At 38.3% G+C, this 22383-nt stretch overlaps 1 protein-coding gene across 4 annotated transcripts in view; it reads left to right on the forward strand.

The window, feature by feature from the left end:
• Positions 1-22383, forward strand: part of LOC124163881 (cell death abnormality protein 1-like) — an 85510-nt gene that overhangs the window by 9021 nt on the left and 54106 nt on the right. For 2 of the 4 annotated variants that reach the window (XM_046540986.1, XM_046540985.1), the window contains exons 3-12: positions 3980-4120; positions 4677-4826; positions 11560-11709; positions 12161-12301; positions 14619-14768; positions 15220-15360; positions 17678-17827; positions 18279-18419; positions 20736-20885; positions 21205-21348. In XM_046540986.1, the coding sequence (XP_046396942.1) occupies positions 3980-4120; positions 4677-4826; positions 11560-11709; positions 12161-12301; positions 14619-14768; positions 15220-15360; positions 17678-17827; positions 18279-18419; positions 20736-20885; positions 21205-21348 (1458 nt within the window). The remainder of the gene's footprint in view (positions 1-3979; positions 4121-4676; positions 4827-11559; positions 11710-12160; positions 12302-14618; positions 14769-15219; positions 15361-17677; positions 17828-18278; positions 18420-20735; positions 20886-21204; positions 21349-22383) is intronic. The other 2 variants (XM_046540987.1, XM_046540988.1) reach the window with 2 other exon arrangements.

Below are 22383 nucleotides of genomic sequence, written 5' to 3' on the forward strand. Positions count from 1 at the left end.
AAGTAGGAATTCATGGTGTGGTATAATTTAAAAATTCTATCTACAGCTGACGAAAGAGGTAACTAGCGCGTTTTACAGTAACCAAGTATTTTCTTATACATGCGACTTCCGCAGTTTAACAAAATTCTTTCAGCATTTGAAGACGCACAGTGTAATGTAGAAATAGAAATATATTTTAATGACAATATTTTCCACATCTGCGGGCAACAAAACAGCAGCTGTTTGAACGGCGTTGTGTATCATGTGCGCTGCAAAACCGATTTGATAACTTGTGATGTACAGGCCTTAGATCTGAAGGAATGACTATGAAAAATGGCATGGAAAGACATCCTTCCGCTGACGCAAGTTTCTTTTCTTCGTTTTTATTATAAATTTCTGTATTTTGGAGGAAGATGCAGAAGTATTTAAATATCTTTTATGCTCTTGCGTCTCCAAGTGCTTCGAAATATCATTCCCACTGCCGTGAAAAATAGAAAATTACCCGTTACATTTCACACATTAGACAAAGTAATCGCTCCTGGATTTTTTTAATAAAATGAGAATCACTTCTTAGATGATCTTTGAATTTGCATCCTCATTTGTTACGCATTATGACAAAAATCTAAAAAATAAAATCATGTCATAAATAGTTTTAAAAAATTTCATTGAAAACTCGGTAAGTACATACGTACAAAATTACAACAATATATTTATTAAGTTATTCAATGCATTAAATATTTTTGATTGTTTTAAAGCAAATTTATCTTTAAAATTATTTTAATCCAATCCTCTCTTTCTTTCTAATTATAAATATGTCAATAGGTATTATTTATTCCCAGAATTTTCCGTAGCGTACATAAATTGTATGTGTCACTTGCAAAGCCGGCGCTAGACCTTTTTCCACCATCGCAAAATATAAATAACACGAGAGCTGTCTGCTAAGTAAAAAATTATGCATCTATGAAATAACTAAATTACTTACCTAAATAATATGAATTCTGATTTGTTGACATTTTTAGTAGCGCTAGCGCGCAGTTCAATTTGCATCGCATAATTGACCGTTAAAAATTACTATATGCGAAGGCGTTGCCGCGTTACTTGGTGGACGACCGGCAAATTCTTTACACCATGACCCTTTTCCTCTCTAAAATTCCCCCCGTTTACAACTTTTGTGCAAGATTTCATGTTTTTATGACGATGTTCCGAATGATACTAGATCACTAACGAGATAAGAAAAAAATCTGCGGAAGTTTACAAAGGGCTTTGTCTTCATTTTACTGCCACAATATTTTTTCGTCGCTGCCAATGCCGAAAAATGCCACTGTTCATTAATTGTAAGTTCACCAATCCAACCATGGCTGAGAGAATACTTCTCGTACATAAAGCAATAAATATTAGTACTTTTAATTGAAAAATCGCGAAGAAAATGGTCAGAATACCGCAGTGATACAGTGAATCCCCATTCGTAGCCATGCGCTACGACGATGAGCGTCCCAACCGTGACGTCACGTCGCTTTAAAAGTGGGTGGGGAAGGAAGGGAATGGAGGGGAGATGTTGGCCACACGGCGAGACATGGGTAGGGGTGGGGAATGGCGGGTCTAGTTCTTATATGGTCTAAGATTTTATCTCTAATATACCAATGGATTTATTAAACAGACTCAATTTATTGGAATTGTAGCCAAATTAAATGTTTCTAGAAAAGAACATATGATACGGATTCAACCCCCATTCCATTTTTCTTATCAGACTCATTTTTTAAAAACAGAATAATAACTATCACTTCTCTAGGAAAATAACCACTCAGTGAACAATAATGATCCTAGTAAAACTATTTTCCCGGCTGTCACCAAATCCTTCATGTGATCGATTTTAATCGGGAATACCATTTTCTACGTTTCTACATTTTCTACTTTCTCTAACAAATTCCAAAGTCGGAGATCCGTGCACATACAAAAGTGGCTGCAACGGAAACACAGAATGTTCCTCCAATTAGGGGCCGGGATACTGCACATGAAAGACAGGATTTAAACCCAACGACGACCTCATCTGTGTCAGCGGCGATAAAATTCAGAGTTTATAACTTTAGAAACCTCCCTATAGAGACCCCTCGTTGGCATTGCTTTAAAGTCCTTTATGGTTCGGGGGAGAAACGAATTCCCATATCTATCCGTTCGGCAAAACATCTCTCTTAATTTATCGCTTCTATTGGACCGGAAAATATAATGTGGTTCTAATTTTTTGTTCTCTGTGTCGCTCTTAAAGATATCCATTCTCAATTGTTCAAGCAATCTAAGCCTAGCGCGCAGCCTCCGAGTCTCCAACGGCTCCCAGCCTAATTCGCTTAACATCTGGGTAACACTGTCTTTAAGCCCGTAGCAGTTTTTGACGAAACGCGCAGCCTTCCTTTGTATTTTTACACATTGCACTGTTTGACGAATTTTCCCGAACATTTGAATCTTCTGATAAGCAAATCCATATCGGCAGCATGTGAACCTTTCTTGTAATGAGAATGAGTAAAGAAGTTACTCCTTCTCTACCTATACACGTTCACACAGTGCCGAATACAACCATAAAAGAGGTGTTTCACAGAATATACATCCTTATGTTCTTTACAAGGATTTCAACCATACATATGCTTACTTATCAAATTGAAGATCCTTCCATTCAAATGGCTATCAGATTACACATTCCAACCCGCTGACATACTTTTATCCTCCGTGAATGTTATGACGCGAGCAAAACCGATTCCTTTGCCTTTTCTGACCATGCATACTAGGTGTAATATTTCAAACCCTGCCGCGTGAACGGCGGTGAAATATACAATGATTGCCATGAGAAAAAAATTCCCCTGGACCGGGAATCGAACCACGGACCTCTGACTTTCCGGGCCAATGCGCAGACCACTACGCTACCCTGGTTCTTTATTCCCATGGCAATTATAACGAGCCTCATGGCACTAGGTGCTAGGCCCTCGCGGTCCATCAAGGATGGCAACGCGAGGGAGAAAGAACTTCTAAGAAGCTTGAGAGCCTCAAACCTGCGCTAAAGCCGCGCAAAGCTGTATGTGTAATATTGCAAACCCTGCCGCGTGATCATTCCGTTTGATTCACTACCTCAATACCATCCTGCTGCATTCTTAACAGGTCTATTATTCTACGCCAGAGCTCGAGTATCTACCGAGTTCATCATATAACTTCTTCAAAAATACAACCTATCTTCTGTATGCATACATATTTTAAATATGGACTCTGAATATATGCTAAAAAAACGCTCATATTATTTACTTTTCTGACAAATCTGCGCGACTACCCGCTATAAATAATTTGTGGAAAATAATACCATTGACCGACAAACGGTAAAACATGTCACATTTCGTAGTCATCTCGACGTTCGTACATCTTTATACGTCTCATACACCTTCAAGTATTATACATTTTCCCAGGCGTAAAGGCTGGCAAATACTAAAATTTATTTTAACTGAGATACTCCCTCACACAAAAGAATCCATTTTTTCCACGAGATGGGTTACGTTATCCTTCCGTTTAATTCGCTAACTCACATTTATTGTTACCCTGCAGCAATTTTAACAGATCTAATATTCAAAGTAAGTGCACGAGGTCCATTCGAAATCATCATGTTGGCTTCTTCAAAAATATAATATGGCATCTATAGGTTTCTTCGATTTCATAAACTCAGGAGAATGCTATAATTGCTTAAGTTGATTCGGGAAAAGAAAGACGATTCATCACGACAGCGATTGATTGATATTGCAGGCAAATGGCATGTTTCAAGACAAAGAAAAACATTAAAAGGATTCCACCCACATTCCATTCTTCTTAACTGATTCATTGATTCATGACAGAAAAATTTATGACATTATTCTTGCAACCTACTCCGCTGTGAACGAGTATGATCCAAATAAAACTATTTTCCTGAGTGCCATCAAATCATCCATGCAATCAATGTTAATCGGGCACACCATATTCTACGTTCTTGCAGATCCTGATTCCAAAGTCGGAGATCCATGCACGGACGGAAGTGACTGCTACGGAAACACAGAATGTTCTACAAATGTGGGTCCGGGATACTGCACATGCAAGGCAGGATTTGAACCCGACGATACCCTGAATTGTGTCGTTGGTGAGAAAATTCTGTTTACGACCTTGTCACTATCTCCCACCGTTGACTTTGCACCATTCACTAACGACACGATGTAATTACTCCTGCAGTTCCACAATGTATTTTTTCATGAAGTTAATCCAACTCAAATCAATCTTCTGATCTGAAAATACATTGCGATGACGTGTGAGCCTTTCTTGTACTTAGATTGAGGAATTATTTTTCTACCTATATACGTTTACAATCTGCCAATAAACGGCCATAAAATAGGTTTTTCATTTAATTACATCGTGATGTTATTTATAAGTACCGTTTTAAACCATACATATGCATGCCTATTAAAATTAATATCCTTCCATCTAAATGGAAATCAGAAATCTCATTTTCTTTGTCTGACAATGCAATTATATTTGAAATATAAGTCTGGGTTTATAGCAATCCAATCGTGGCATCCCCGAATGAAATGCCATGCGGATCGTTCCTATAATTAGTTAGTTCCATTATTGTAGGTCCTTCATTAGACAGTAAAATGTCCGGATAAAGCGATCCCGTGTTAACAATATTGCTTTTCGTTCAGGAGCGGAAGTCGTGGGTGGTCCATGTAGAAGCGGAGTTGGGTGCGAGCAGATCCACCATACCGAATGCAGCAGCACCTCAACTGAAGTAGGGAAATGCAAATGCTCGTCAGGATTTCAGGGAGAAGATGGCAGCACAACGTGCTATCAAGGTAAGTTTCATTTCATAATCATGCATATCAACCGAATGAGCTGATTTTACGACATAATCATGAAAAAAATCACGCCATGAAGAGTTTCTTATTAGAAAGACTTAATCGTTGACCACATTAATGGCTGACTCTGATTACCACGATTTTAAGCTAACTAATATTTTAATGCATTAGCGATATTTTCATAGTTCGGTTTTTATCTCTAACATACGAATGGATTTATGAAATGAACTTGATAGATTGATACCGTTGCCAAATACATTCTGGGTTATACAAGCGATACAGTCTGGGTTAGACCTCCGGCGCGTTCGGACGTATTTCCCGCTCCGAGCTAGAGGCAAGGCCATGTATTGGTGAAAGTGTGCACGTTGTGGAAGTATATCTGCTACCAACATGAACTCGTGCAAGTTGTGTAAAAAATCTATACGCTGTTCAGTTTGTTTGTCATGTGTGGATTGCCAATCAAGTTTCATGGTAATTGCTTGGATACCCCTCTTTCTAAAGAAGATATAGAAGGTGTCATCGCAAGCAAACAAGTTTGGATTGTTGACTTAACACTTTGGCTTTATTAATTTTTACTTGTTATGTCTATATAGGCATCACGGTATTCAGCCTAATCATTTCTTAAATGAAATACAAGGGGTCTTTCACAAAGTTAGTGGTAACCTGGTTATAGTTGGTGATATTAACATAAATAGTTTGGATAATAATCAAATATCTAATGATTATATTAATTTAATGTGCTCCCAAGGTTTACAATGTCGGCTGAAACTTCCAACAAGAATAACAAGACCATCTTCGACTTGTTTAGATCATGTTTTTGCCAGAATTGCGAATATGTATAAATTTCAATTACTCACTGAAGTACTCCACCTAGATATAAGTGATCATTCTATGACTGTGTTTTCTATTGATCCTATTCATTGTCATAGTCAAAACAGAGGTGGTTGTGAGAGTGAGCCCCTTAAGTATGGTATAAATTGCAATTATCTAGAACATTGTGTAACTGGAGTTGATTGGACTGTGGTGTTTAATGAAAAAAACTCTTCTAAAGGTTTCGAATTGATTATTGAGAAGCTTACTTCTTGTTTAGAATTTTCTAGATTTTCTTACAGCACTACTAAAGACTCCAAAAAATTAAATCCCTGGATGACTAATAGCCTGTTAGCACAGATTGCCAGAAAAAATTATTTATTTAACAAAAGTAGGCGTCATCCAAATAACGTTAGTTTAAGAAATGAATGCATTAAAAGTAAAAATAATTTGCGAAAGAACTTGAAACAAACTTCAGAGATTTATTACACGAATCAATTCGAAAAATTACGTAATAATCCCAGAGAACAATGGAAATTATTTAAAGAGTTGTCTGGTGAAGAGGCATCTGGCAAAAAATTATTGTCGCTTCTTATAGATAATAATGTAATAACGGACGACATGACATTGGGCAAGGAATTTAATAATTATTTTATTAGTGTTTTTGAATCAGCAAAAATCAGGCAACAAGCACGAAAAAGTATTCCAATGAAAGATCCATGTTTTTCCCAAAGTCGTTCTATTTCGATCCTATTGTCCCAAGGGAAATAATTAATTTGGTAAATTCTCTTCGCTCTAGTTCATCATGTGGCTTTGATGGAATAAATAGCAATGTTTTAAAATTGATTATTCATGATACAGCTCCTGTACTTACTCATGCATATAACTTAAGTTTCACCTCAGGCGAATTTCCAAACATATTTAAAAAGCAGTTACGATACCTCTTTTTAAAAAAGGTGATCGAACAAAAATCCAAAACTATCAGCCAATTTCAATGCTTTCAACCTTCTCAAAAGTCTTGGAAAAGTTAGTTAAGCACCGGCTGCTTACCTTTCTTAATTCGGGCAACTATTTTCAGTATTAATCAGTATGGGTTTAGACGTAATATGGGAACTGAAGACGCCTTGACAAAATTTATGACTAATATATATATTTTATTTTTATTTTATTTTTTTTTATTTTTTTTAATTTTTTTAAATTTTATTCTCAAACCACCGGATACAGCTCTTATTGGCCATTTTACACCGGGGTGTTCAACAAATGTAACAAGTAAACGTACACAAACGACCATGCCCTGGACCGGGGAAACCTACCCAGGCGGGACTCGAACCCGCGACCTCTTGTTTGGCAGGCGGGAACGTTACCCCGCCGCTACCGAGGCCGGCGAAATAAATGAAAATAGACGCACGGGAGGATTATTTATTGATATAAAGAAAGCCTTTGATACCTACGCTGGACCATGGCATTCTTATACAAAAGATGCATGATGCTGGTAACCGTGGTGTAACATCAAATTGGTTTAAATCCTATTTGTCTGAACGTACTCAGTGTGTTAGAGTGGGCCTAAAGTATAGTGAATTTAAAATAGTGGACACCGGTGTGCCTCAGGGTTCTGTACTAGGACCTATATTATTCCTAATGTATATAAATGATTTGTGTAGTTTTAAATTTAATGGTCTTTTGACAGCTTTTGCTGATGATGTCGCCTTGAGTTACAGTGGTTACGACCAAATAAGCATTGCAAATTACTTGTACTTCATACGTAAATGGTTTAATTATAATGGGCTTGAACTAAGTGAAAAAACCAAATTTATGTTTTTTGATCCTAGCAACTGCTATGCAATCAATCTTAAATTATATTACCATAATGTAGACTACCTGAAGCAGAACTTTAGTAGTCTAATAATTGAGCAGGTCAGCAGCATAAAATATTTAGGAGTAACATTTGATAAATACTTGAAATGGTATCACCATATAAATTAGTTAGTAAGAGTCTTACGATATTATGTATCGAAGCTGTATTTTATTCGACATAAGTGTCCTTACCATTTTCAAGTAATATTGTACAACGCTTTGGTTGGCACTAAGTTAAGTTACGGTTTGATATGTTGGGGTGGTGCCCACAAAACGGCATTGAACCCTGCAGTGATACTTCAAAAAAAGTTAATTAGAATAATTGCCAACAAAAATCGTTTTGAGCCTTCTTACCCCCTATTTGTTAGTCTTAAGTTATTGCCATTAAGGTACATGTTTGTTTATAAAACTTTAAAGTTATTTTTTTGCGAAGTGGTAGTTTTCCAGCAATATCTGGAACCGAGCATGGTTATAACTTACTTAGGAATGTAAATTTTCTAGTTCCTAAGCCTAATCTTTCATTATTTAAAAGATCATTTCTTTACTTGGGGCCGAAGATTTTTAATAAATCACCTTGTTTGATCAAAGAGTTAAAGAGTATAAATAAGTTTTGTAAAAAGGCCAAAGATTGGTTGTTATCCCATGGTGACATGGATGATCTTTTTGATGTTTGTGAATAATATAAGTATTATTATATATTATTTTTATATTTTTGTGAAAGGAGGAAAAAGAAATTAATTTTGTTCTGTCCACATATACTTTATTCATGCTTATTGTAAGTTATTGTATCACATATATGTTTCATAGTGATAATGTTTCAAAAAAATTATACATACTTTCCTTTTGTTTCTGGTCTGCTGTGAAATTAATTTTTAAGATGGTAGCTCCTATGCTGTTTTTTAACCATTGGAGCTACCTAAAGCTCCATTTGTGTTGTCCTATTAAAAAAGTGTACATTCAAGCTTGTAGTATTAAATTCAATTCAATTCAAATTACATGTTTCAAGGCAACGGAAAATATAAGAAGGATTCTATCCCGATTATATATTATATTTATATTCCCGAATATAAAGATTCTATCCCGATTCAATTCATCTAAACCGACTCATTGATTCATGACAGTTAACTCTACGCATCGCTCTTGCAACATAACCACGCTGTGAATAAGTATAATGCATAACAAACTATTTTCCCGACAGTCCTCTAATCATTCATACGATAGATTTTAATCGGGAATACCATTTTTTACTATCTAACAGATTTTGAGTCCAAAGTCGGAGATCCATGCACGGACGAAAGTGGCTGCAACGGAAACACAGAATGTACCTCCGAGAAAGGGTCGGGATACTGGGTTATATATTTTATTATGCATTTATACCTTCACGAATTTTTTTTCCAATCATATCAAACATATATCATCCTCTGACACGAAAATACGTTGCGATAAATTGTGATCCTTTCTTGTACTATCGGGACCGACTGTCGGGAAGGGTAACTTATCAGAAGTTAATTTTTTTGGGAAGTGTTTGATTAAACACTAACCTCTATGAATTAAGCGATCCCGAGTTAACAGAAAATGATTCGGCATCTGGCAGGGGTAAGGTTGGCATAATCAGAGTGTAATTTCATCAAAATTTTACGGTTTCTATTCTGAAAGCGAAACATGAAAAATACTAATTCACAGCAAAATCAAACCCTGATGAATAACGATTGAAATTTTTGAGGTACTAGTAACTATGAGAATGAAAATAAGATAAACAGTTTATAAATCATTATATTGCAATCATTAAAAATAAAATCATAGTAACATTTCTCAATCGATTGCACCGTGAAGTGGTACTCATTTTAGACATGTGATCATAATTTACAACAGTTGAACATGATCCACGTCTTTTTTAGGACCAACGGAAAGTAAAAGAGTCCTTCCCGTTACGCGGAAAAGTTTTAATTCTTCGCGAATATAACACAACACCAGCGGGAGTAAGTAATGGGAGCGAATCATTGATGATATCAGGGCGGTCACAAATGCCACTTGAACGAAAGAAGTCTGACATGCACGGGGAATATGCTCGGACTCTGAGGGGTCATACACTCAGACACAGGATTTACTTAACGAAATCTGATGGTCCCGGGTAGATACCGTTATATGTGCTGAAGAGATTTGTGCTGGCTGCAGGCTCTCCTCTAGCAGCGGCCCTCTCCACGCTTCGGGGGACGCAGATCCTTGGCCTGGATGCTCTTTCAAATTTCCCCTTGTGAACATATTGTTGTGCTTCAACGTTCCATGGGCAACACCCACTTCAAAACACGCGCCACCATGTGATTTCCCCCACTCCCTCGCCTGAACGAGACCTTCCCCACCCCGGCTCCTTCCCATCACACGCGTCACCACGTATCCTAGCGGAGCGCTCTCATAGGCTGGAGGGCGGCCAGGATCGAGTATATAAGGCGGTGCCCGATTCCTGGGAAAGAAGCCGATTGACACACTCGACGGCCATTTTTCCCTGATGGTTTAGATGTTTCGTCCTCTGCCCCGAGGGAGCCTTAGGGAAAGAAGCAGATTGACACCTTAGTCGGTCATTCTTCCTAATGGGTTAAGACGTTTCGTCCTTCTTCGGCCGGATGCCACGGACAACGCCGCAGCAGGATGCTGCCCGCGGAACCAGACGATCGGAGCTGAGACGGAGCACGTGGCATGTGACCAACGACGCCGCCATCCCGCCTGCGCCTCGCAGACCCGCCGCCTACGCCGGAAATCCCCACCAGACCTTTCGAGGATCCACGGAGATCCCCAGAGAGGCCATTTGGGACAGATCCGGCCCCAGCCCCGAGGAAGCAGTAGCCGCGCCGCGGAACTTGCTACCCACATGTACTCTCAATCTTGTAGGGGAAATAAACCAATAAACGCACACTCGGGTGTTTTAAACTTTACCTCGACAAGTTTTTCCTTCCACAGTTATTACCCGATCCCGTGTGCCGGGGTGGGTCTCCCTCCCACCCCCGGAGGTCGCTGGAGCCGCGACAATACTAATGGAAACAGGAGCCCTGAGTCCGGCAATCTTCTTCTCGGACCACTTTCTTCTGCTTCCGTCTCTCGGTGATGCGCACTCCTACGTAGTTTTCTGTCATTCTGCATCCCAAATTCATGCTCTCCCAAATTTGGTCATTCAAAAATAATCTTCTCTCTCTAGTTCCGTCACACGTCTTCTATACCCGCCCGCCATAACATCCCGTCATCCGTGGACGGGTTTGGAGAAAAAAAGGGGGAAACACAAGATCTCCGTGAGCCTACTTCACTAGATATCAAATCCTATTAAATAACCGCATTCACATTCACTTTAAACTAAGTATTCAATAAACCACACACACGCTCTCTCCATGGTACAGTGATCATGATGAAGAGAAAAACGAAAGGGGGTGTGGTAAAAGGACGTGCGTGACGGAGTACAAAGAACCGGGCCGTAACCGGATTTAACTACACTGAAAACGTTGATGTTCATTACATTTCTAGAAAAAACCTTCGTGACTATCTCTAGCAATAAATACTTTGTGGAAAAAATACAATCGATTGAAAAGCAGTAATACGTGTACATTAAGCTCATGTTTCATAATAAACCCGACGCTAGTGTATTCTTATAATTCGATTACACATGAAGAATTATACATATTTCCAGGCGTATAGGCTGACAAATATTCAAAGTTATGTTAATCAATAACCTCCTTCACACAAAATAATTCAACTTTTTTGCAGAAAGGCTAACGTTATCAATCGGTTTAGTTTCACTGCATCACATCCATGCTTACCCTACGGCAAGGATGGAAGATACATTATTCTACGAAAGTGCTCGAGTATCATCCGAGCCCATCCTATGGACACATTCAACTTTAACACGACGTAGCATCTACAGGGTTTCGATTTCATCTACACAGGAGAATATGAACATTACTTAGGCTGATTCAGAAAAAGGAAATAAATTCATCGCTATGCAAATGGAAATTGAAAAATGAATTATGTGGAAAGAGGTGAAAAAAGTTAAATTCCCACCATAACATTACTTTTCGTTCAGCAGCAGAAGTCGTGGGCGGTCCATGCAGTAACGGATTTGGGTGCGAGCATATTCCGAATTCCGACTGCAGCAGCCGCTCATCTGAAGTAGGGATATGCATATGCTTGGCAGGATTTCATGGAGAAGATGGCGGCACAACGTGCACTCAAGGTATGTTACATTTCATAACGAAGCATCTCAACGGAATGATTTGATCTTCCGATATCATTACTGAAAATCATACCATAAAGTGTCTTTTTAACAAAAGAACCTCATTTATGATCGCCACATTATCAGATTCTGATTACCACGATTTCAATCTAATATTTCAATAAATAAGCTTTTACTCATTTTATGCATACAATCTACTAACATACCAATGGATTTATTGATTGAAGATATTTGATTGATACTGTAGCCAAACTGCATGTTTTAAGACGACGGAAAAGATGAGAAGGATTTACCCCAATTCCATTCCTCTTGTCCGAATCATTGCCTCATGACAGAAAATTACCCACCCTGTGAACAGGTATGATCCAAATAAAACTAAATTTGCCGACTGACATCAAATCATTCACGTAATCAATTTAAATCGGGAATACCATTTTCTCCGTTCTAACAGATCCTGAGTCCAAAGTCGGAGATGTATGCATAGACGGGAGTGGCTGCAATGGAAACATGGAATGTACCTCGAAAACAGGATCGGGATTCTGCACATGCATCGACGGATATCACGCCGACGAAACGCTTATTTGCGTTGCAGGTGAGCAAAATCGATGTTTTCAACTTTTCAAAATATCTCATCTCATTAGCTTCACGTTAAGCTACCCTAAATGAGGTCTCTTAACAAGCATTACCAAAAAACGCCTTAGTGGCAACTTACTTTAGCGCAATATTTTTATTTCCTCCTACGTCTGTGGTTAAATGTCATGGTTCCCACTCCAACTAAATTATACAATTCACGGTTTTTTCCAGGTTTTCACCGTCTAAATTGCGTCAAATTCACGGTCCGTTGATCAGCCATTTTAGGAGGAAATATCCATCACATAGCAATCACTGGCCGCACGTTAACTAAAAATATAGCAAACGCGATAAACGCGGGGAATACGAACGAAGCAATGAAAGTAACGTCGCCTATCTTTAGCAAAATTCAGGTCCGGCCATAGGTTGACAGTGGGAAAATGGAGGGTGGCAGAGAAGTGAAGAAGTGCCTGATTTTTCGCCATGGTTAATGATCACTTTGGTTTACGGTCTTCCAGTCACAGCCTTAAGGTCAATCTATCCTCGTGGCACACGGACCAATATTTGCGCTTCGAATATATGCGTGTGCGTGGACCGTGCACGCGTGTTGCTGTCCTTGAAAAATTATCTAAATATCCATTTTTTTTTGATCCGTCAATCCTAGATCTAGAATTAAGCTTGACAGGTTTTTGAGGTTTAACGACGAAATTCACGGCTATTTCCAGGTTTATTCACGGTAGACGTAATTCACGGTTCACTCACTGTTTTACGGTCTTCACGGTTGAGTGGGGACCCTGAATGTCACTTTCGGCACGCAAAAACACGCAAACATATTTAAAGAGTTAATTTTAATATAATCAATTATTTTCTCTATCACAATTCATCTATCATCCTCGAAAAAAAAAAATGTAATAGACTCATCAACATTGCCATAATTTTTCAGCAACATTCAAATCACACAAATAGCATGAGTATCTTAATTAATCTCTGTTCCTGCTGGAAATCAGGGTAATTATTCTATATCACTCTTATATTCATATTAACTCATCATTTTACCATATAAATAAAGTTAAGTACATTTTATGATGAATGCATATATGTACACATTTTTTATTGTAATATTGCAACTAACAAAAATTATATTGTTCATGCGTATCATATTTCTCATAATCCTTAATCCCTAACATCAGCCTATAAAACGTGTTGAAAATTAAACTATTTAGCAAATGGTAACACCTAGACTCCTAACACAGACAGCATCATCAACATCCACGCTGGGTTTTTACTTGACTCAGATAAAACAAACATAAGATATATATATTGTTATACATTAAGGCATCGTATTCCATGATTGTGAGCCAATATCCGCCATGATGCATCAAAATTTATTAACTATCCTGAAGGCACAAATTCTTTCATGATGCAGTGTTTGGTGGCCATACATAAATGGTAACATTGACGAAACATGGTACCAAACAATATTGTAAACATTTTTTAACCAGGGCAAAAAGGGAGGAATCACTGGATGTTCGCGAGCAGACACACTTCACTCGATACCACCTTCTATCAAATAACCGCATTCACCTTCACTCTAAACTAAGTATGCACTAAACCACACACACGCTCTCTCCATGGTACAGTGCACATGATGAAGAGAAAAACGAGAGGGGGTGTGGTAAAAGGACGTGCGTGACGGAGTACAAAGTACCGGGCCGAAACCGGCACATTAACTACACTGAAAACGTTGATGTTCATTACATTTCTAGAAAAAACCTTCGTGACTATCTCTAGCAATAAATACTTCGTGGTAAAAATACAACCGATAGAAAAACTATAATATCTGTACATTAGGCTCATGTTTCATAATAAACCCGACGCTAGTGTATTCTTATAATTCGATTACACATGAAGAATTATACATATTTCCAGGCGTATAGGCTAACAAATACTCAAAGTTATGTTAACCAATACACACACAAAATTTTTCCTTCCTTCACACAAAATAATTCAACCATTTTGCAGAAAGGCCTACGTTATCATTCGGTTTAATTTCGCTGCATCACATCCATGCTTACCCTGCGGCAAGGATGGAAGATACATTATTCTACGAAAGTGCTCGAGTATCATCCGAGCCCATCCTATGGACACATTCAACTTTAACACGACGTAGCATCTACAGGGTTTCGATTTCATCTACAAAGGAGAATATGAACATTATTATGGCTGATTCAAAAAAAGAAAGTAAATTCGCCGCGATGCCAATCGAAACTGGAAAATGAATTATATGGAAAGAGGTAAAACAATGTTTGATTTTAACCATAAAATTACTTTTCCTTCAGGAGCGGAAGTCGTGGGCGGTCCATGCATAAACGGAGTTGGGTGCGAGCATATTCCGAATTCCGACTGCAGCAGCAGCTCATCTGAAGAAGGGATATGCAAATGCTTGGCAGGATTTCACGGTGAAGATGGTGGCACAACGTGCACTCAAGGTATGTTACATTTCATAACGAAGCATCTCAACGGAATGATTTGATATTCCGATATCATTACTGAAAATCATACCATAAAGTGTTTTTTTAACAAAAGAACCTCATCTATGATCGCCACATTATCAGATTCTGATTACCACGATTTCAATCTAATATTTCAATAAATAAGCTTTTACTCATTTTATGCATACAATCTACTAACATACCAATGGATTTATTGATTGAAGATATTTGATTGATACTGTAGCCAAACTGCATGTTTTAAGACGACGGAAAAGATGAGAAGGATTTACCCCAATTCCATTCCTCTTGTCCGAATCATTGCCTCATGACAGAAAATTACCCACCCTGTGAACAGGTATGATCCAAATAAAACTAAATTTGCCGACTGACATCAAATCATTCACGTAATCAATTTAAATCGGGAATACCATTTTCTCCGTTCTAACAGATCCTGAGTCCAAAGTCGGAGATGTATGCATAGACGGGAGTGGCTGCAATGGAAACATGGAATGTACCTCGAAAACAGGATCGGGATTCTGCACATGCATCGACGGATATCACGCCGACGAAACGCTTATTTGCGTTGCAGGTGAGCAAAATCGATGTTTTCAACTTTTCAAAATATCTCATCTCATTAGCTTCACGTTAAGCTACCCTAAATGAGGTCTCTTAACAAGCATTACCAAAAAACGCCTTAGTGGCAACTTACTTTAGCGCAATATTTTTATTTCCTCCTACGTCTGTGGTTAAATGTCATGGTTCCCACTCCAACTAAATTATACAATTCACGGTTTTTTCCAGGTTTTCACCGTCTAAATTGCGTCAAATTCACGGTCCGTTGATCAGCCATTTTAGGAGGAAATATCCATCACATAGCAATCACTGGCCGCACGTTAACTAAAAATATAGCAAACGCGATAAACGCGGGGAATACGAACGAAGCAATGAAAGTAACGTCGCCTATCTTTAGCAAAATTCAGGTCCGGCCATAGGTTGACAGTGGGAAAATGGAGGGTGGCAGAGAAGTGAAGAAGTGCCTGATTTTTCGCCATGGTTAATGATCACTTTGGTTTACGGTCTTCCAGTCACAGCCTTAAGGTCGATCTATCCTCGTGGCACACGGACCAATATTTGCGCTTCGAATATATGCGTGTGCGTGGACCGTGCACGCGTGTTGCTGTCCTTGAAAAATTATCTAAATATCCATTTTTTTTTGATCCGTCAATCCTAGATCTAGAATTAAGCTTGACAGGTTTTTGAGGTTTAACGACGAAATTCACGGCTATTTCCAGGTTTATTCACGGTAGACGTAATTCACGGTTCACTCACCGTTTTACGGTCTTCACGGTTGAGTGGGGACCCTGAATGTCACTTTCGGCACGCAAAAACACGCAAACATATTTAAAGAGTTAATTTTAATAGAATCAATTATTTTCTCTATCACATTACATCTATCATCCTCGAAAAAAAAAAATGTAATAGACTCATCAACATTGCCATAATTTTTCAGCAACATTCAAATCACACAAATAGCATGAGTATCTTAATTAATCTCTGTTCCTGCTGGAAATCAGGGTAATTATTCTATATCACTCTTATATTCATATTAACTCATCATTTTACCATATAAATAAAGTTAAGTACATTTTATGATGAATGCATATATGTACACATTTTTTATTGTAATATTGCAACTAACAAAAATTATATTGTTCATGCGTATCATATTTCTCATAATCCTTAATCCCTAACATCAGCCTATAAAACGTGTTGAAAATTAAACTATTTAGCAAATGGTAACACCTAGACTCCTAACACAGACAGCATCATCAACATCCACGCTGGGTTTTTACTTGACTCAGATAAAACAAACATAAGATATATATATTGTTATACATTAAGGCATCGTATTCCATGATTGTGAGCCAATATCCGCCATGATGCATCAAAATTTATTAACTATCCTGAAGGCACAAATTCTTTCATGATGCAGTGTTTGGTGGCCATACATAAATGGTAACATTGACGAAACATGGTACCAAACAATATTGTAAACATTTTTTAACCAGGGCAAAAAGGGAGGAAACACTGGATGTTCGTGAGCAGACACACTTCACTCGATACCACCTTCTATCAAATAACCGCATTCACCATCACTCTAAACTAAGTATTCACTAAACCACACACACGCTCTCTCCATGGTACAGTGCACATGATTAAGAGAAAAACGAGAGGGGGTGTGGTAAAAGGACGTGCGTGACGGAGTACAAAGAACCGGGCCGAAACCGGCACATTAACTACACTGAAAACGTTGATGTTCATTACATTTCTAGAAAAAACCTTCGTGACTATCTCTAGCAATAAATACTTCGTGGTAAAAATACAACCGATAGAAAAACTATAATATCTGTACATTAGGCTCATGTTTCATAATAAACCCGACGCTAGTGTATTCTTATAATTCGATTACACATGAAGAATTATACATATTTCCAGGCGTATAGGCTAACAAATACTCAAAGTTATGTTAACCAATACACACACAAAATTTTTCCTTCCTTCACACAAAATAATTCAACCATTTTGCAGAAAGGCCTACGTTATCATTCGGTTTAATTTCGCTGCATCACATCCATGCTTACCCTGCGGCAAGGATGGAAGATACATTATTCTACGAAAGTGCTCGAGTATCATCCGAGCCCATCCTATGGACACATTCAACTTTAACACGACGTAGCATCTACAGGGTTTCGATTTCATCTACAAAGGAGAATATGAACATTATTATGGCTGATTCAAAAAAAGAAAGTAAATTCGCCGCGATGCCAATCGAAACTGGAAAATGAATTATATGGAAAGAGGTAAAACAATGTTTGATTTTAACCATAAAATTACTTTTCCTTCAGGAGCGGAAGTCGTGGGCGGTCCATGCATAAACGGAGTTGGGTGCGAGCATATTCCGAATTCCGACTGCAGCAGCAGCTCATCTGAAGAAGGGATATGCAAATGCTTGGCAGGATTTCACGGTGAAGATGGTGGCACAACGTGCACTCAAGGTATGTTACATTTCATAACGAAGCATCTCAACGGAATGATTTGATATTCCGATATCATTACTGAAAATCATACCATAAAGTGTTTTTTTAACAAAAGAACCTCATCTATGATCGCCACATTATCAGATTCTGATTACCACGATTTCAATCTAATATTTCAATAAATAAGCTTTTACTCATTTTATGCATACAATCTACTAACATACCAATGGATTTATTGATTGAAGATATTTGATTGATACTGTAGCCAAACTGCATGTTTTAAGACGACGGAAAAGATGAGAAGGATTTACCCCAATTCCATTCCTCTTGTCCGAATCATTGCCTCATGACAGAAAATTACCCACCCTGTGAACAGGTATGATCCAAATAAAACTAAATTTGCCGACTGACATCAAATCATTCACGTAATCAATTTAAATCGGGAATACCATTTTCTCCGTTCTAACAGATCCTGAGTCCAAAGTCGGAGATGTATGCATAGACGGGAGTGGCTGCAATGGAAACATGGAATGTACCTCGAAAACAGGATCGGGATTCTGCACATGCATCGACGGATATCACGCCGACGAAACGCTTATTTGCGTTGCAGGTGAGCAAAATCGATGTTTTCAACTTTTCAAAATATCTCATCTCATTAGCTTCACGTTAAGCTACCCTAAATGAGGTCTCTTAACAAGCATTACCAAAAAACGCCTTAGTGGCAACTTACTTTAGCGCAATATTTTTATTTCCTCCTACGTCTGTGGTTAAATGTCATGGTTCCCACTCCAACTAAATTATACAATTCACGGTTTTTTCCAGGTTTTCACCGTCTAAATTGCGTCAAATTCACGGTCCGTTGATCAGCCATTTTAGGAGGAAATATCCATCACATAGCAATCACTGGCCGCACGTTAACTAAAAATATAGCAAACGCGATAAACGCGGGGAATACGAACGAAGCAATGAAAGTAACGTCGCCTATCTTTAGCAAAATTCAGGTCCGGCCATAGGTTGACAGTGGGAAAATGGAGGGTGGCAGAGAAGTGAAGAAGTGCCTGATTTTTCGCCATGGTTAATGATCACTTTGGTTTACGGTCTTCCAGTCACAGCCTTAAGGTCGATCTATCCTCGTGGCACACGGACCAATATTTGCGCTTCGAATATATGCGTGTGCGTGGACCGTGCACGCGTGTTGCTGTCCTTGAAAAATTATCTAAATATCCATTTTTTTTTGATCCGTCAATCCTAGATCTAGAATTAAGCTTGACAGGTTTTTGAGGTTTAACGACGAAATTCACGGCTATTTCCAGGTTTATTCACGGTAGACGTAATTCACGGTTCACTCACCGTTTTACGGTCTTCACGGTTGAGTGGGGACCCTGAATGTCACTTTCGGCACGCAAAAACACGCAAACATATTTAAAGAGTTAATTTTAATATAATCAATTATTTTCTCTATCACATTACATCTATCATCCTCGAAAAAAAAAATGTAATAGACTCATCAACATTGCCATAATTTTTCAGCAACATTCAAATCACACAAATAGCATGAGTATCTTAATTAATCTCTGTTCCTGCTGGAAATCAGGGTAATTATTCTATATCACTCTTATATTCATATTAACTCATCATTTTACCATATAAATAAAGTTAAGTACATTTTATGATGAATGCATATATGTACACATTTTTTATTGTAATATTGCAACTAACAAAAATTATATTGTTCATGCGTATCATATTTCTCATAATCCTTAATCCCTAACATCAGCCTATAAAACGTGTTGAAAATTAAACTATTTAGCAAATGGTAACACCTAGACTCCTAACACAGACAGCATCATCAACATCCACGCTGGGTTTTTACTTGACTCAGATAAAACAAACATAAGATATATATATTGTTATACATTAAGGCATCGTATTCCATGATTGTGAGCCAATATCCGCCATGATGCATCAAAATTTATTAACTATCCTGAAGGCACAAATTCTTTCATGATGCAGTGTTTGGTGGCCATACATAAATGGTAACATTGACGAAACATGGTACCAAACAATATTGTAAACATTTTTTAACCAGGGCAAAAAGGGAGGAAACACTGGATGTTCGCGAGCAGACACACTTCACTCGATACCACCTTCTATCAAATAACCGCATTCACCATCACTCTAAACTAAGTATTCACTAAACCACACACACGCTCTCTCCATGGTACAGTGCACATGATTAAGAGAAAAACGAGAGGGGGTGTGGTAAAAGGACGTGCGTGACGGAGTACAAAGAACCGGGCCGAAACCGGCACATTAACTACACTGAAAACGTTGATGTTCATTACATTTCTAGAAAAAACCTTCGTGACTATCTCTAGCAATAAATACTTCGTGGTAAAAATACAACCGATAGAAAAACTATAATATCTGTACATTAGGCTCATGTTTCATAATAAACCCGACGCTAGTGTATTCTTATAATTCGATTACACATGAAGAATTATACATATTTCCAGGCGTATAGGCTAACAAATACTCAAAGTTATGTTAACCAATACACACACAAAATTTTTCCTTCCTTCACACAAAATAATTCAACCATTTTGCAGAAAGGCCTACGTTATCATTCGGTTTAATTTCGCTGCATCACATCCATGCTTACCCTGCGGCAAGGATGGAAGATACATTATTCTACGAAAGTGCTCGAGTATCATCCGAGCCCATCCTATGGACACATTCAACTTTAACACGACGTAGCATCTACAGGGTTTCGATTTCATCTACAAAGGAGAATATGAACATTATTATGGCTGATTCAAAAAAAGAAAGTAAATTCGCCGCGATGCCAATCGAAACTGGAAAATGAATTATATGGAAAGAGGTAAAACAATGTTTGATTTTAACCATAAAATTACTTTTCCTTCAGGAGCGGAAGTCGTGGGCGGTCCATGCATAAACGGATTTGGGTGCGAGCATATTCCGAATTCCGACTGCAGCAGCAGCTCATCTGAAGAAGGGATATGCAAATGCTTGGCAGGATTTCATGGAGAAGATGGCAGCACAACGTGCACTCAAGGTATGTTACATTTCATAGCGAAGCATCTCAACGGAATGATTTGATCTTCCGATATCATTACTGAAAATCATACCATAGAGTGTTTTTTTAACAAAAGAACCTCATCTATGATCGCCACATTATCAGATTCTCATTACCACGATTTCAATCTAATATTTCAATAAATTAGCAAAAATAAATGTCTATCTAATCCCAAACGAGTGCGTGATGTTGAGAACAAAAAATGAAAAGTCTTACTCCCACAAATTCCGCAGTCATTATGTACGAAGTCAATCGATTACACTAACTGTCATACAAATTCACAAATATTTTTCACCAGATCCAGAGGAGAGTAAACTTGGTGACATATGCACAGACGCTAGTGGCTGCTACGGAAACACAGAATGTAATTCCAAAGATGGACCGGGTTTCTGCACATGCAAGACAGGATATCACGCCGACGGGGCACTCAACTGTGTGGCTGGTGAGCAAAATCGAAAATTTATAAATTTATCGATTTCGATGTTTTCAACTTCGGAAATCATCTAATCTCATTAACTTCATATTTACCTACCTTAATTGAGTTCTGTCATCATTTGCACACCGAAAACGATGTATAGGTGCTTTAAGTCCCACTAAATGGTTATATTCATCTGTAAATCTGTAGTAAAAAGTGTTTTCAAGCGGATTTACAACTAACGTGTTAAAAACGCACTAAAAGGGATCAACTATTTTCTCCACAATATTACTAGAGAAGTCCGCGAAAAAATGAAAATATCAATTAAGGATTTTAATGATTCAGCAGAGCCGTAAATTTTCACCCGTATTTCATTGAAATATGGCTATGTGAATGAATACGAAGAATTTTATTCATTTATGCATACCGGTACTATCCACGGTGATAACTTTCACGGAGTCACCCGCAATGCACAAATTGAGCGACTTTTCCTCTGTAGATATTTCGAACGGAGAATTTTCTTTATCTATTGGCAAAAAGGATTATCGCTCAATAGAAATGAAATAATTGCAAAAAGAAATAACTTTCAAATCGATATGCTATTCACTGCATCGAATGCCTGTATGTGACCCAGACCACGCAAGTGAGGGAAGCAGATGGAGAATCGGATTTGCCAAGCATTGGCGAGGCGTAAGGAAGGCCGGCCTCTTTCGCCGTTTCTGTTTATCGTGCACGCTAAGGAGTTGGTAACAGAGGCGTGCGCTGAGTTCGAAGCTGGAGAAAAAGTGGAAGGAATGATGTGCGAGGTTCGCAGATGATCAGACGTCGATTAGCCAATCGGCGAGAGGGCTGCAGGCTCAATTGGATGCGTTGCACAAACTTTTGGAGGACCATGGTCTACCGTGGCGCCCTCTGTGGCGCCAGGGCAAAGTCCCAGTCTACCAACCTATCGGTCGCGAGTTCGAATCCCGCCTGGGTTTGTTTACCACCTCCCAGGACATGGATGTATGCAATTGTGAAACAAGTTAGTTGCAAGAGAGGACTATGTAGTTCTAAATTCAC

This window comes from Ischnura elegans, chromosome 8 (genome assembly GCF_921293095.1).
Source record: "Ischnura elegans chromosome 8, ioIscEleg1.1, whole genome shotgun sequence".
In the NCBI taxonomy this organism is placed as follows: domain Eukaryota; kingdom Metazoa; phylum Arthropoda; class Insecta; order Odonata; family Coenagrionidae; genus Ischnura; species Ischnura elegans.